Source organism: Sciurus carolinensis, chromosome 4 (genome assembly GCF_902686445.1).
Source record: "Sciurus carolinensis chromosome 4, mSciCar1.2, whole genome shotgun sequence".
In the NCBI taxonomy this organism is placed as follows: domain Eukaryota; kingdom Metazoa; phylum Chordata; class Mammalia; order Rodentia; family Sciuridae; genus Sciurus; species Sciurus carolinensis.
Window position 1 is genome coordinate 165,947,202 of NC_062216.1, and position 14,023 is coordinate 165,961,224.

Below are 14,023 nucleotides of genomic sequence, written 5' to 3' on the forward strand. Positions count from 1 at the left end.
ATGTTATATTTTTGGTACCAGGGCTTGAGCAGAGGCACTGTACCACCGAGCCACGTCCCCAGCCCTTTTTATTTTTGTTTAGAGGCAGGGTCTCACTGAGTTGCCTAGGGCCTTGCTAAGCTGCCGAGCTGGCTGGGAACTGTGGCCCTCCTGCCTCAGCCTCCCAAGCTGCTCCGTGCCCTGCCAGAGCCCGTGTTCTCAACCCTACTCGGTGCTGCTCTCTGCGCCGCAGGTCTCATCTCGGTGAAGGGAAGATGATACCTGTTTAACGGAACTGCGCCCATACCTACGTTGGCAGCACCCGGCACGATGCGGGTTCTCGGAATCCCAGTTTGCTGCAGCAGGATGGACCGACCAGGGCTCTACTGTGGGCACTGGAGCCAGTGACTGAAGAAACAGTGCTGCAGTCCAAGCCCTACCCTGGCCCTCGGCCTCCCGCCCCACGGTGGCCAGGAGCCTCCTGCCTGAGTCCACTTCCTGGGTCGGAGTTCACTTCCCCCAGCCTTTCCCCTGGGACGAAGGTCCCGCCGGAGCCTCCCCTCACTCCCTGGAGGCCACTTGGTCTTGCTGGTCTCACCTCATCTCGGAGGGCTGCATAAGACCCCATTCCTTCTAAGGCCCCATTTCCTTCTCCATGGTCGGCACAGGTGACATGGAGGTGCCAGGGGCCTGTCACCATTTGCTTCTTGTCCCCTGGAATGTTTCCACAGGGGTGTGGCTGAGGTGCACTGAGGGGACAGTAGAGAGAGAGAGAGGGAGGGAGAGAGAGGGAGGGAGAAAGAGAGGGAGGGAGAGAGAGGGAGGAAGAGGGGGAGGGAGAGAGAGGGAGAAAGGGAGAGGGAGGGAGAGGGAGAGAGGGAGAGGGAGGGAGAGGGAGGGAGAGAGAGGGAGGGAGGGGGAGAGGGAGAGGGAGGGAGGGGGAGAGGGAGGAAGACTGGACTCACTGGACTGGTTGCTCAGGGTGGGCGCACCTGGTGAAGGTTTGGGCCACCTGACCAGGCTCTGTGTTCCTGTGCCCTGACGGGTTGAGTGTGGGTCTTGCTGCACACACAGGAACAGCTTGGCGTATGGACTGGAGTGTCCGTGGCCCTGTGCGCTCGTAGGGAACCCTGGGGGATTCCCACATCCAGGGCCCGGTGTCCCCTCCTCCTGAGCCCTGCCCTGGTCAGTCCTTCTTCCCCTTGCAGTGTCCTTGTGGAATTTCTCGGGGTGTCTCCACGTACCTGTCCACGTCTCTGTCTCTCCTGAGAGCTTCCTGCAGGATACCATGTCCTTGTCATCTCGAGTGGATCTAATCCTAGAGGGGTGTGTGTGTGTGAGGGGGTGTGCGTGCACACGTGTGTGCACACAGGACTAAGCATGTGGACAGGGCACGTGCATACACACTGGAGTGTGGATGCTGTTTCAGGTGCACACGAGTGAGTGTGTGCACACGCCTCCCTGCAGATTCACACTGGTGTGCTGGAAAATGCTTAACATCCGGCTCTGAGTTAACAAGCCCGCCCTACCTGGCCTTTGGGCATGTTAGCCGTGGCCATTTCAAGCTGCCGATGTGACATCCCTGAACGTGGAGTGGGGAAGAGAGGCACGTGGTTGGCTCGCAGCCCCCCAGAGCCGGCCTGGCACACAGTGGGACCGGGATGTGTGTCCATGACGGTGAGTGGCAGGGAGGTCTTCTCAGGGAGGAAAGTCAGCGGGGGGCTGGGAGTCGCTGCTTTGCGGAGCCCGTGCGGAGGGGAGCAGGCCGTGGTCGGCCCTCAGCCAGCCTTCTCGGCTCACTGGGAAAGCGGTCCGAGCTGGTGCCCCTCGTTGGCCAGGTCTAGACACCCCCTGAGACGGCGCCTGCTCAGCCTGCAGACGCTTTGAGCGCTTGTGAGTGGGGCGAGGTCAGCAGGTCTGGAGGAGGGACTCGGCCTGGGACCCGAGTGGAGGAGGAAGAAAGCTTCCCGGCCTCGACCAAGGCCAGGGGAACGGGTACCCCAATCCCTGCCCCCGGAGACCTTGCTCTGGTGCCTGCTCCTCTAGATTTCTGCCCAAAAGGTCCCACCAAGCCAGCTTCCACGACTGGCCACCATCTGTCCTCCTGCAGGTGGGTGGGCCAAGGGCTGGCCAAGGAGAGGCTGTTTGGGAAGTTGGCTGTGCTGGCTGGGGGACACTCTCCCTGTGGGGTGTCCTCCACGTGCTGAGCGCGGCGGGGCGGGAGGGACGGGGCTGGGGTGAGAAGCTAGGCTCGGGGCTACCCAGGTGGGCTTGCGCTCTGCTGCCGTCTCAGGCTGAGAACTCTAAACGCACACCGAGCGCTGTAGGTCGAGACAGAGATCCGACGTCAGGCCAGGATGGAACGGGCTGCTCGCCTGATTCGTAGCTCTCGGTCTTTAGACTTGGGATCTGTGAGCTTCCACTGGCCTTTTGTTCTGGGCCCAGCAAATTTTAGGGGTGAGCCCAGAGAAAGAGGTGGTCAGCATCAGGAGGGCCTTGGCTCTGCGGCCCCAGGGGCTGGGCCTGGATGCAGCAGGGAGCTTTGAACGCTGGTCAGTGCGGGTGGACTTTTCCAGGGCTTCATGGTGTGAGGCTTCTCTCCTCGGGTCTCCCAGGGCCACCTCCTTCCTCTTCAGCCCCAGGACAGCTGAATGGCGGCCGAGCGTCCTTCCCGTCTCCTGCAGCATCTCCCCCCGCCCCCCCCAGGAAGACGCCTGCCTCTTGGGGCTCACGAAGCAGCCCTGCCCTGGGTCAGGGTTGGGGCGGTGGGGTGGGGTACTCCCCAGACCCTGCCACCGGGCGCTTGATCCTGCTACTTCTAAGGTGACTTGGTGTCCCCAGAGGTCACTTTTCTCCACCTCCAAACGGCAGTATTAAACTGACCAGGCCCGTGAATCCCAATCATTCTGACTAATGAGACCTCTGAGCCTTTGTGGTAGGTGACATCAGATGTCGGTGGGGCGGGAGGCAGCCTGTTCCTCTTCTCCGAGCACCGTGCGCTCACAGGGCTGGGAGACCAGCCCTGCTGGGCTCTGTCCTCCCCTGGCTCACCATGGTGTCCATGGCGAGCTCCTACCTGACCTTCGGGGCCAGGATGATAAATCCAGCACGGACGCGGGGAGGCGGGTGAGGAAGTGTTTTAAGCTGCCAACCGATGAGTCAAGTTGTTGTTTGCCCAGGTCTTGATTTGATTTCGAAACACCTGCTTTCCTCCCGGCCTCTTTGGCATGACAGAGTTTTAAGGTTCGAATGGATTAATTGAATGTATTCAAAGCACTTTCAGAGGTTCTAAGCCCCTCCCTGCCGACTCGCTGACATGTCCGCCCGCTGGTCCACTGGATGGTGGCGGCTTGGTTCTTTAACTGCCTTCAACGGGGCCTCTCCCCATGGTCAAGGGTCAGAGCTCCAGAGGACCCTACATTCTCCTGCCACCTCGTGGTCCCCTCTGAGCAGCCTCTCTTTTGGGGACCCCTCAGAATAAGCTGTCAAGGTCAAGGTCACATCCATTCCAGGGCGCAGGTCTCAGAGAAACCCTGGGGCCTGGTGGGATGTGGGTGGGGCTGCTGATTCTAAAGGGGAAAGCTCAGGTGTCACGAGCCCACCTGAGGGTCACCGTGCTGAAGGTGGGGGTTCGCTCCCCGTTGCCCGAGTGTGAGGGGCGATATGGACTGACCTGGACGCATGGAGGAGGCTGCGGCTGGGTCCTGCCCAGCACTGGCTGGTGCTGCCTTTGCGGGAGCTGAGCCCAGTCCCTGGAGGCATGCACGCTCAGCAAGGGGTATTTCAGAGGGGACTGCCGACCTAGGGCGTGGGGACGTCCAACTAGGCGCCCGGAAGCCTCCCATCCCCGACTGGGAGTATGCGTGGCTCCAGACTGCAGGGAGCGTGGGGCCAGGGGCCGGGGAACGCTGAAAGAAACTCGCTGGCGTGAGGACCAAGCTATAAAAAAGATCTTTATTTCATGTACCAGGATTTTTTGTTTTTCTTTTGTTTTTTTTTTTTTTTTTTTTTTAGTTTTCTGCTTTTTAAAATTTTTTTCTCTGTTAACAGTCTGAAAAAAAAAAAAAAAAAAGAGGACCCACCAAGAAAATAAAATGGAGGTTGATTTCTTGAACTGGTCGGAGCTGGACACGAGCAATCATCCACCCTGGGAAGCAGTGCCCTGGCAGTCCGAGTCCCAGCTCCTTCCTCCCGGCCCCCTAGCCCTTTCTTGGCCACTCTGGTGTCACCCACGCCCCCAGGGCCTTCCCGAGCAGCCCCAGGCCCCGGGCCTGGAGAGAAGCTCGATGCCAACCCAAGTGCTCCGCAGAACTCCGGGAACCGGGGCCAGGGCTCCTCTCTGGCTGGACGGTGCCCACTCGTCGGCCGTGCACCCGGGGCCTCTCCTCTCCAGGCCTTGATCTGTACAGCTGTGGAATCCGGTGGGGTAGTCAGCAAGTAGGGTGGGGAAGGGATAGGCTGCCATTCCTACCCACTCTGAGAGGTACTCTGTGGTCACCACACCTTGCCTGGCTCCCGCCACTGGGCCCTGGGCCCATGGCCGCCCCCTGCACTCTGGGCCCAGCTGGCGGATGTTCTGCCTGGTCCTGGGGGCTGAGTCGTAGGCTCCAGCTGCTGAGCTGGGCAAAGAACTTTCTCTTCCAGACAAAAGGCAGGAAGGGCAGCTGGAGGTGGGAAGTTCAAGGACCTGTCCAGTCGCCCCTCCAGCTCCCCAGGGAGCCCGCCTGGGAGGCCTCGGGGCGGCCAGGGGAGAAGGTGCAGGCAGAGGGGCCGCGCAGGCGGGCTGGAAGTTTCTAGTGTGGAAAAGCTGTTGGGTGTTGCTGAGTCTGAACTGGCCCTTGTTGCTCTGGGTAAGAGGAGGGAGAACGGTGCTGCCGTGGAGGGGTTTAAGCTTGGTCTGGTGCTCCCGGGACGGGATGGCACTCCGCAGAACTTCGTCTCCAGAGAGGGAGGGTCTTACCCCTCCTGGCAAACCGAGATGGCCGTTTTTACTGACTCCCAGAGACAGCGGAGGACCTTGGGGGCTGATCTCTTCTCTCAAGGGAGTCTCCTTCACTATGGGGCTATGGCATTAAAGAAAAGGGACACAAGATGAAGAGTGGCTTTGGGGACCTCTTTGTCTGTTCCCTCATTGAATGGCAGGATACATTGGCTCACGTGTGTGTATTTTTGCTTTGACGTTGAATGTGGGATAGGGGGCTGGGGCGCACAGTGAGGAGGCATATGGTGTGTGTGTGTGTGTGTGTGTGTGTGTGTGTGAGAGAGAGAGAGAGAGAGAGAGAGAGAGAGAGAGAGGAGAAGACAGAGACTGACAATTTGGGACTGTTCTTGGTGTCGCTGGAACACATGGAAGCTGTTTGGTCATCCCTGGCCTCTTCCTCTGGGTAGATCTTAAAAGTCAGATGCACGGGACAAGAATGGGCCTTTGAGGGGAAGTGAAGGCCCAGAGACCATGGAACAAGAAGTCCAGCATCCAGTCCTGGGTTCTAGACTGGCGCACTTTCCATGCACGGGAGCGTGTGTGCGTGTGTGTGTGTGTGTGTGTGTGTGTGAGTGTGTGAGTGTGCAGTGGGTGTGGAAGCACAGAGGCCAGTGTGGTGTTCAGGTGTCGTGGCCCATGGCTCTGTGTGTGGGGCTGGCTTTCTCCCTGGCTGTGAGCGGGGTGGGAGGGTGTGGACGGCGCCATGGCTGCGCCAGGCCTGGGTGGGTGTGTGACGGGGTGGGTGTGGGGCCTCCTCCTCTCCCACAGGAGCAGCACTTCCGGGTGGAAGGAAGAGATCTTCCGGCAGACTCCCCACCGCCGCTGGGGCCTCTCTCCTCCTCTGGTGGCTCCCCGCCCACCCAACTCACCTCTCACACGACAGGTTTTTTTTTTTAATGGATTTGTATATTTGTTTTCTGTTTTGTCTTTACAAGTTCCCTGCTAAATTTTAAGTCCCCCACCCACCCCAGTTTTTGTTTTCACAGTTTAAAGCTGGAAAAGAATTAAAAGAAAAATACTATCTGATTTTCTTGCAAGTAAATCCACTTATTATATATTTACATTTATTTATAGTCTGTGGTTTTTTTATTAAAAAAAAAATCACCACTTGTTTTTCCTTTTTCTTTTGTAAAAAGAAACCTTTTTGCAATGTCACTGTTGGACCCACTGGGCCCCAAGGGGGCATCAGTGAGTCCAAGGACCCCCAAGGGTCAGAGAGCCCCTTTCCCAGGGGGCTGGGGGCCTATGAGTTGGGGGCTCACCATGGCCCCAGGGTCATTGGGTGGCCCTGAGGTGAGGGGCGAGGAGGGAGAGCTGCTTTATATCCCCCGGGGGTGGGTGTCTCCTGACCCCAAGGACAGGAGCTTGGGGACGGTGACCCCAAAAGGCTCACCCTGAGGGTTCCGGGGTTTGCGGCTCTCGGTAGGAGGCAGCCGACCCTTCTCCTTCCCTTTCCTCAAGGCTAGGAAGTCGTCACAGTGGGTTAAGGACCATTAAGGACTGGAACCTGGGGCTGCACGAGCCCCAAGCGCACCCCCTCCAGGCACCTAACGGACAGGGGGGACCAAGGGCTCGGGTCACCTGGAGGCCTACCACTGCCCCACGGGCGCTGGGCGGAGCGGGGACACCCTCCCAGGGGCTCCAGGGACCTGGCAGTGACCACAGGCTCCCCTGGCCCCTGGGGCCCCTGAGTCTCCACCTGCAGTCTCCCAGGGAGGCAGGGCCCGCTGGGGGTTAAAGGGAACAGAATGCTTTTCATTTTAAAATTCTCCCGCAGTTTAAAAGAAAAGTAAAAGGTAACAAAAAACCCTAATAATTCAAAGGACATCCCTCTTCCTTTCGCTCCTCTCTCTCTCTCTCTCTGTTTTTGCTTTAATGTTATCTTGGTTCCCTTTTATTTTTTCATTTAAATTGGTTTTTATTAAATGTTAAAATAATGGTACATGGGAAATCATGCATTTTCTTTTAGATTTATTTCTATTTTAATGGTTTTATCCCTCTCGCTTCATTTTAGAGTTTGTCTTTCCTTGCTTCTATTTTTCCGCTTTGCCTGTTTTGCTTCTTTGTTCCTCTTTCTTGTATTGTGTTTTTTGTTTGTTTGTTTGTTTTTTTGTTTTTTTTTTAATGTACTCGCTACGTTTTGCTCTTTTTTTGTTTGTTTTGTTTTGTTTTGTTTTGTTTGTGTTTTTTGCCGGGAGGACTCGGGCCTCCCGCCCGGGCCTCCCCTCTCCCGGCCCCGCCCCCGCCCCTGGCGCCGGGACGTCACACGGGCGTGGTCCTGCGGTTGGCTGTGTTGGAGTGGAGCGAGTCCTTGTTCTCCTTCTGGATACAGTTGTGGACCTGGAGGAAGCTGTTGTCCCTGTCGGAGTTGTAGGTGGCGGTGGGCGTGGTGGCGGCCTTCAGCGGGTCCCGGCTGAGGGTGTACATGGAGATCTCCGTGGACGGCAGGGTGTTGAAGCCCTTGACGCCCACGGGCGAGGCGTCCCTGGAGTGCGAGGGCTCCGTGGAGCGGGAGCTGGAGCGGCTGCGGCGCTGGTAGCGGTAGCGGTAGCTGGGGATGCGGGTGATGGCGGAGGCCTGGAGGTAGTCCGTGGCGCGGGCCGTGGCCCGCAGCTGTTTGTGGCGGTCGATGAACATGTGCACGGCCAGCACCCCGACCATCTCGGCGATGATAAAGGACAGGGCCCCGAAGTAGAAGGACCAGCCGTAGGAGTAGCTGTTCTTTTTGGAGTCGCTCTTGGAGGGGTCCCCGGCGTTGGCAGATATGTACACTATGATGCCGATGATGTTGCTAAGACCTGCGCACAGAGGGCGGCGGGCGAGAGGAGGGTTAGTCCCGCAGGCCCCCGGCAGGATCACAGGGCGGGGACAGCTGGGTGGTCCTTCCCTGCCCCTGCCTTTCGGTGATGGACAGGTGGACGGTGGAGAGGGACTTGGGCAGACTTCACCTTGATATTGTACCCTGCCATCCAGAGGGGGAGGGCCAAGAGAGAGGCGGAAGGGTGGAGGGGGAGAGGTATCCCACCATGCACTGAGCAATGATGCTAGATGCTGTTTATTGAGCACTTACTACTGGCCTTCCCTGCCTAGTGCTTTATAAGCAGTTCGCAGACGAGGACACAGAGAGGCGAAGCCACTTGCTCAAGGCAGCACAGGGCTCTGAAGCTGGTATAACAGGAAGTGCACGGGCTCTGGGAACCAGATGGCCTGTGCTTGAAGCCTTTGGCAAGTGAAGCTCAGTCTCAGTTTGCCCCTCTGTGAACTGGGGATGACGGCAGGCCCGCCTCCTGTAGGGCTCTGGGAGGGCTACGGAAATCAATACTTGTGGATGCTCTTGGCTCCTGGGACGTGGTGGGCGCTCCTCAGACGTCGGTCGGTCTGACTAACCGGCTCACGAGAGAGCCCGGGTTCCTTTTCTGGCCTCCGAGGCTAGTGTGACTGGTTAGAAGTCAGACTGAGGGACCTGCCTGCTCCTGCCTGCCTGGGACCCTTCATTTCCAGGCCGAGCTGGGCGTCCTGTGACGGCCTCCTCAGCTTTCTTGTACCAGGGGGCAGGGGACAGGTGGGGACAGGCCCAGCCCTTCAGAGGAGCCTAGGATTTCAGCCCTTTTCCAAGTGGTGGGAGGAAAATGGGCCATGGGTCCAGGGAGGGTTGCTCCCGGGGACTCGGGGCCGCGGGTTGTTCCTTCCCCTGCGCCGTGGCCTGGTGCAAGCCCCGGAGGTGCCCTCTGTGCCTCTGCCAGGTCCTCCCGTCCCCGGGCTGTGGCTGTTCCTGTCCCCTCTGTTGGGCCCCGACGCCAGCCTGCGCCCTGTGACCGTTACCTGCAGACACGAAGAAGATGCCCGCGCTCAGGATGATGTTGTGTCGCGTCTTGTAGAACTCGCTGGCTGCGATGCAGAGCCCGCCCATGAACAGCAGAATCACACTCAGGATCGGGAAGATGCTCGAGGCCCTCACAGCCCCTGCGGACAGGAAGGTCGGGAGAGAAAGGCGGGGCTGTGAGTCTGGAGGATGCAGGAGCAGCCAGGGGGACCAGAGTCGGGGCTGCTCGGCAATACCAGGGAGCGGGACGGACAGCAAGCCGCTGCCCAGCTCCCGGCCCTTCAGGGGCTCCTCGCTGCCTCGGGACCAGCCTCTAGCAGCTCCACGGACACGCAGGCCCTGCATGAGTGACCTCGGCTTGCCTCATGTCTCCTGGCGCCCATGACATTGCAGGCTGCTGACTTTTCACGTGCTAAGCTCTCTCACTGGAACATCTTTCCTGTTCTTTATTTAGTGAACTTCTAGTCATCCATCAAAACCCAACTCAAAGTTCCCTGAAATCTTTCCTGACTTCCTTATGCCAAGTCATTGTTCTTTTCCTTTGTGCTCTGGCACAAGGCAGTGTGGTAGAGTGGTTAGGTGGAACCACATGGCTGGGTCTGGAACCTAGCTGGGGCATTTACTAGCCGTGTGTAAGCGTGGGAGTTGGTGGCCTCACTGAGCCTCGGTTTCCTTGTCTATAAAGCAGCCATGGTGATAGTAGTGGCCTCCGAGGGTTGTGTGAGGGTTGAACGGGCTGATTTGGGGAATTCGTTTATAAGAAGTCCCTGGGGAAATAGCCACAGTTGTGACAGTAACCGCTAATGCTCCCACCCCGAGCCACAGGCCCCACGAGGCGGCCACGTCGTAGCTTGTGTTTCTTCAAGGTTTTCCTTCCTTTCCTCTCCATCCAAGAGCACAGCAGGCCCTCGGTAAAAGCTGATCAAGCGGGTAAGTGGGGAATGGTCCAGAAAGAGGAGGAGATGGACACATTGCCAAGAACCGAGGAAGTGAAACCCCAGGCCACAAACCCTCAGGGATGCGGGAGAGGGAGGGGCGGGTGGGTCGAGGAGAAAAGAATACTGCGTGGTTGCCTCGAGGTGCCCCCGAGGTGCGGGGCTGAACCAGGCGCTCTCAGGCTCAGCCTGCCCTCGCCCGAGCCACAGCCCAGCCCCCGAGGATACCTTAATCAAAGGGAGCAGTGACAGGCAAAGGCCACAGCTCCTGGGGAGGAGGGTGAGGGGACACTGGCTGGTGGCCAGGTTGGCGTGCTTGCGGGGGCAGCGGTGTCTGGCTGAGGCCCAGAGTGAGGGGACCTCCCCAAAGTGTCTCTGCAAAGTCAAATATATATATATATATATATATATATATATATATATATATATATATATAAAATCCAAATTCAAACAGGCAGGGAGCGCCTGAGGGTGGCGGTCAGCTGCCTGTCCTGGAGCTGTGGTCAGGGGAGCAGGGTAGAGCAGACCCAGCGCCCAGCCTTCCATACGGGAAGGATTCTGCTGCAGATGCTGGGTGGCTTCCATGGCTTCTGGGAGGCTGAATCCTGTTAGGCACAGGGCCCTTGGCATTGGTTGGGGTGCATTTTAAAGGCCAAAATGCCAGGAACTTCCCCCAGCCCCTCTTTGGGTGGCAAAATGTCCAAGAAGGATCTGTGAAAGACCACCTTTTATCTAGACAGACAAACTTCCTTCCTCCCTGCAGTACCGGGGGAACCCAGAGGCGCTCTCCCACCGAGCTACACTCCAGCTCTTTTTATTTTTAATTTTTTTGCGGTGCTGGGGATTGAACCCAGGGCCTTGTGCATGCAAGGCAAGCGCTCTACCCACTGAGCTATATCCCCAACCCTTATTTCTAATTTTGAGGCAGGATCTTGCTGAGTTGCCTAGGCTGCCTCAGACTTGTGAGCCTCCTGCCGCAGCCTCCTGAGTAGCTGGGATGCCGGGTGTGTGCCGCTGCACCAGCCCATCTAGACTTTTCAAAGATGGCTTTAGGTAGTTTGCTTTGACACAGGTGCTGGGAAGACCCTCCCTCCTCTCCCCGCCCCCTCCATCTACAGCAACATCTGTGCTGCTGGCTTCTGCTATTTGGTGAGTGGAGTTTTTCTTTTTTTCTGGTGGGGAGACTTAAGGAGGGTGGCACTCTGTACCCAGGTTTTGCATGGGACAAACCCAGTAGCGTATGGAAGCAGGTGAGAGGACAGGCCTGCGGGCACCTGGCCTGCTTAGCGATCTCAGCGCCTGCAGGGACAGGCCCGAGTGGGATCTCTGTCCTGCGGGTCATTTGGACGGCAGCCTAATCCCCAGCGCAAGCACCCCGCACCCGCACACAGGCAGAGGCCACAGCCGCCCACGCATCTTCCCGAGCACCTGGCGAGGCGAGAGCCGGGGAAGACGCAGAAGAGAGGATGTTTGTCAAGCGCCTGCTTCGGGCTGGTCTTGAGCTGTCACCAAACACATGTTACATATGTTTTCATCCTGTGACAACCCTCAGGATGTGTTTTTTGCCTCAATTTAGAGATTAAAAAACAGATTCAGAGAGGTGAAGCAACTTGTTCGAGGCGCCCAGCGAGTGAGCCTGGATTCCAGCCTAGCTGACCTCTGTGCTCTCCCTGTGTGGCTTCCAGGGAACCTGGAGAACGAGTTGAAGGGCCCGGAGAGCTGGGTCTCAGCTGTGCTGCTGACTTGCTGTGTGGCCAAGGCAAGTACCTCACCCTCTCTGGTTTTCTCATATGTGAGATGCAGTGTGCAGAGGAGAATGCCAATGTCAAGAAAGAAGGACGTGGCGTGACTTCTGAGGGGCAGCAGTGCCTGCTCAGACCAGCAGGGCCGAGGGAGGCCAGAGCCCTCCAAGAAAGCAGCGCTTCCCGCCCATGGCGGGCCTGCGCTTGGCAGAGCGGACTGCACTGGGAAGAGTAGAGGGCCTGGCAGCAGCCTGGGGGGCCTGGCCAGCCCAGCTTCTTCTGCCGTGGGTCCTGGAGGCCCCAGTGCAGCCCTCCTGCCAGCAGAGGAGGGAGCTGGGGTGCTGCATGTGTGTAAGCGTGTGTGTGCGCGCGTGTGTGTGCGCACGCACGCACCTGTGCAACCAGGACACGAATGTGTGGGCAAGATGGAGGGAGGCAGAGGGAGGGGCTCTGCGTTGCAGCCAGCAGAGGACCATGTGGAGGGACTGGACGCCGCTTCCGATATACTGTAAATAGTGGCGGCCGGCAGGGACACAGCAGAGCCAGCCCTGGCCAGCCTCTCTTGGAGAGGCCTCTTCACCAGGGAGGCTGGGCTGCCTGGGGCCTGGACCCAGACCGGGCAGGAAGCTGGAGCTAGCAAGCGAGGAGCCCTGTGGTGGAGGAGCCTCTTGAACCAGGTCTTTCTGCTTTGGGAGTGTCACACCTGAGTTTAAACCCTGGCTTTGTCACTCACTGGTGACCCTTAGACAAGGGTCTTTACCTGTCTGAGACTCAGTTTCCCATTCTGTAAAATGGGCACAGTGATGACAAAGGTATCCAGCTCCCAGGAGTATTGGAAAGGCTTGCTCTGTAAGCGTAGTCCATGGGCCAGCAGCACCCACGTTGCTGTGGGGCTTGAGAGATGCAGACCCCCAGGTCTGCGTGGGTACCAGGGATCGAACGCAGGGGCGCTTAGCCACTGAGCCATAGCCCCAGTCCTTTTTTATATTTTATTTGGCAACAGGGTCTCGCCAAGTTGCTGAGGCTGGTTTTGAACTTGCAATCCTCCTGCCTCAGCCTCCGAAGCTGCTGGGATTACAGGCGTGTGCCTGGCAGAATCTAGGTTTTCAGGATACGCTCATGTCAAGGTTTGTACGTGCGTGAAGGGAGGAGAGGTGCTGTTGTAAGGATTAAACTGGGAAATATCGGGACCATGTCCAATGCCAGAGGTGGACAGTGACAGGCAACAAATTTGATTATTTCTCAGGTTCCTCACCCTTCAGTCCAACCATCACTTCCCCACAAATTATTCCCAAGGAGCTTGGTGTGGTCTCGGTGCCAAAATCTATCACCAGGAGCAGAGAACATCTGATTGATCCAGTGAACAAATGTTGACGGGTCTCCCAGGAGCAAGCGCGAGGCATTCACAGAGCCTGCTGACATTGACGGAGCCCTGCCCTATGCCAGCCTGACCTAACGACCCCGACCAGCCTGTGTGGCCCTCACACCAGCCCCGCAAAGCCACGGCCTTGGCTTCAAGGAGATCGCAGGTGCTGAGCTCCAGCACCTTGTTCTGTAAAGGGACAGATACAATTGTTTTTGGCTTTGCTGGTCATTACGGTTGCAACTTCTCAACTTTGTTGTGGCAGCACAAAAATAGCCATAGATAATATGTAAACAAAGGAGTGTGTGTTGTGCCAATAAAACTTTATTTACAAAGTCAGCTTGTGCGCCGGATTCGGCCCCTAGTCATCACTGGCCACTCCTGACGGAGTGTGCACTGTCGTACTGGGACTGGAGCAGGGAGATGCTTTGCTCTTGACCGGCTGGGAGTCCAGTGGCCACATGCAGACTGAGTGCCACCACTTTGCCAGGTGGGCCCACAGACGCAGGTTGCGAAAACAGGTCTGGCCTCTATGAGGGAGCTATGTCAACCACGGTGACGTGACCGGGATAAAGTGCTAGGACGTGAGGCTGTGAGAGGCTGGTGTCTGTCGAGCACCCAGTGTGTTCCTGGGACTGCTTGACGCACGGCACGTATATCAGCTCGTGTATTCTCCTTAAGCTCCGTGAGAAGAGTACTTCGATTGCGCCCATTACACAGAGACGGAAGCTGAGGCACAGCGAGCCATTTTTCCAGGCCCGTGTGTCTGATCGCTGAGCCTCCCTCTCTTCAGCGATCCTCTGAGCTCCTGTGGGAGCTGAGAGATGACGGTGCTCGGGCCAGGGGTGGTTCAAGCTGTGGGCAGAGGCGGGTGGTCTGGGAGGTGTTAGCAGTGGCGTGAGGCCCGTGGATGGAGAACGGAGGGAGAAGAGTGGTGGCCGGGACGACGTCCAGTTTCTGGACTTGCACGCTGGAGGATGAGCCGGGTTTTGGGGCTGGAAGAGCATAAGGCCAGGAGTGCGGGGAGGTGGGCAGAAGCTCCAGGTTGGGGACACTCTGAGCTGCAGATGCTCTGGGGACGCACTGTGGGGTGTGCAGAGGCCCTGGGTGTCAGGTGTGGGGCACGGAGCCGCCGCTGGCTGAGGCAGGAAATGTGGGCATCGTGGGCACGAGGTGAGCACAGAGAGCTTGCCCAGGGAA

General features: G+C 57.9%; 1 protein-coding gene across 2 annotated transcripts in view; it reads right to left on the reverse strand.

Annotated features, from left to right (window-relative positions):
* Positions 1-4,058: 4,058 nt before the first annotated feature.
* The window catches only part of Cacng2 (calcium voltage-gated channel auxiliary subunit gamma 2), a 104,685-nt gene continuing 94,720 nt past the window's right edge, over positions 4,059-14,023 (reverse strand). For both annotated transcript variants that reach the window (XM_047548490.1, XM_047548489.1), the window contains 2 exons: positions 8,783-8,923; positions 4,059-7,758 (listed from right to left, as the gene is read on the reverse strand). In XM_047548490.1, the coding sequence (XP_047404446.1) occupies positions 7,223-7,758; positions 8,783-8,923 (677 nt within the window). In that variant the 3' untranslated portion in view covers positions 4,059-7,222. The remainder of the gene's footprint in view (positions 7,759-8,782; positions 8,924-14,023) is intronic.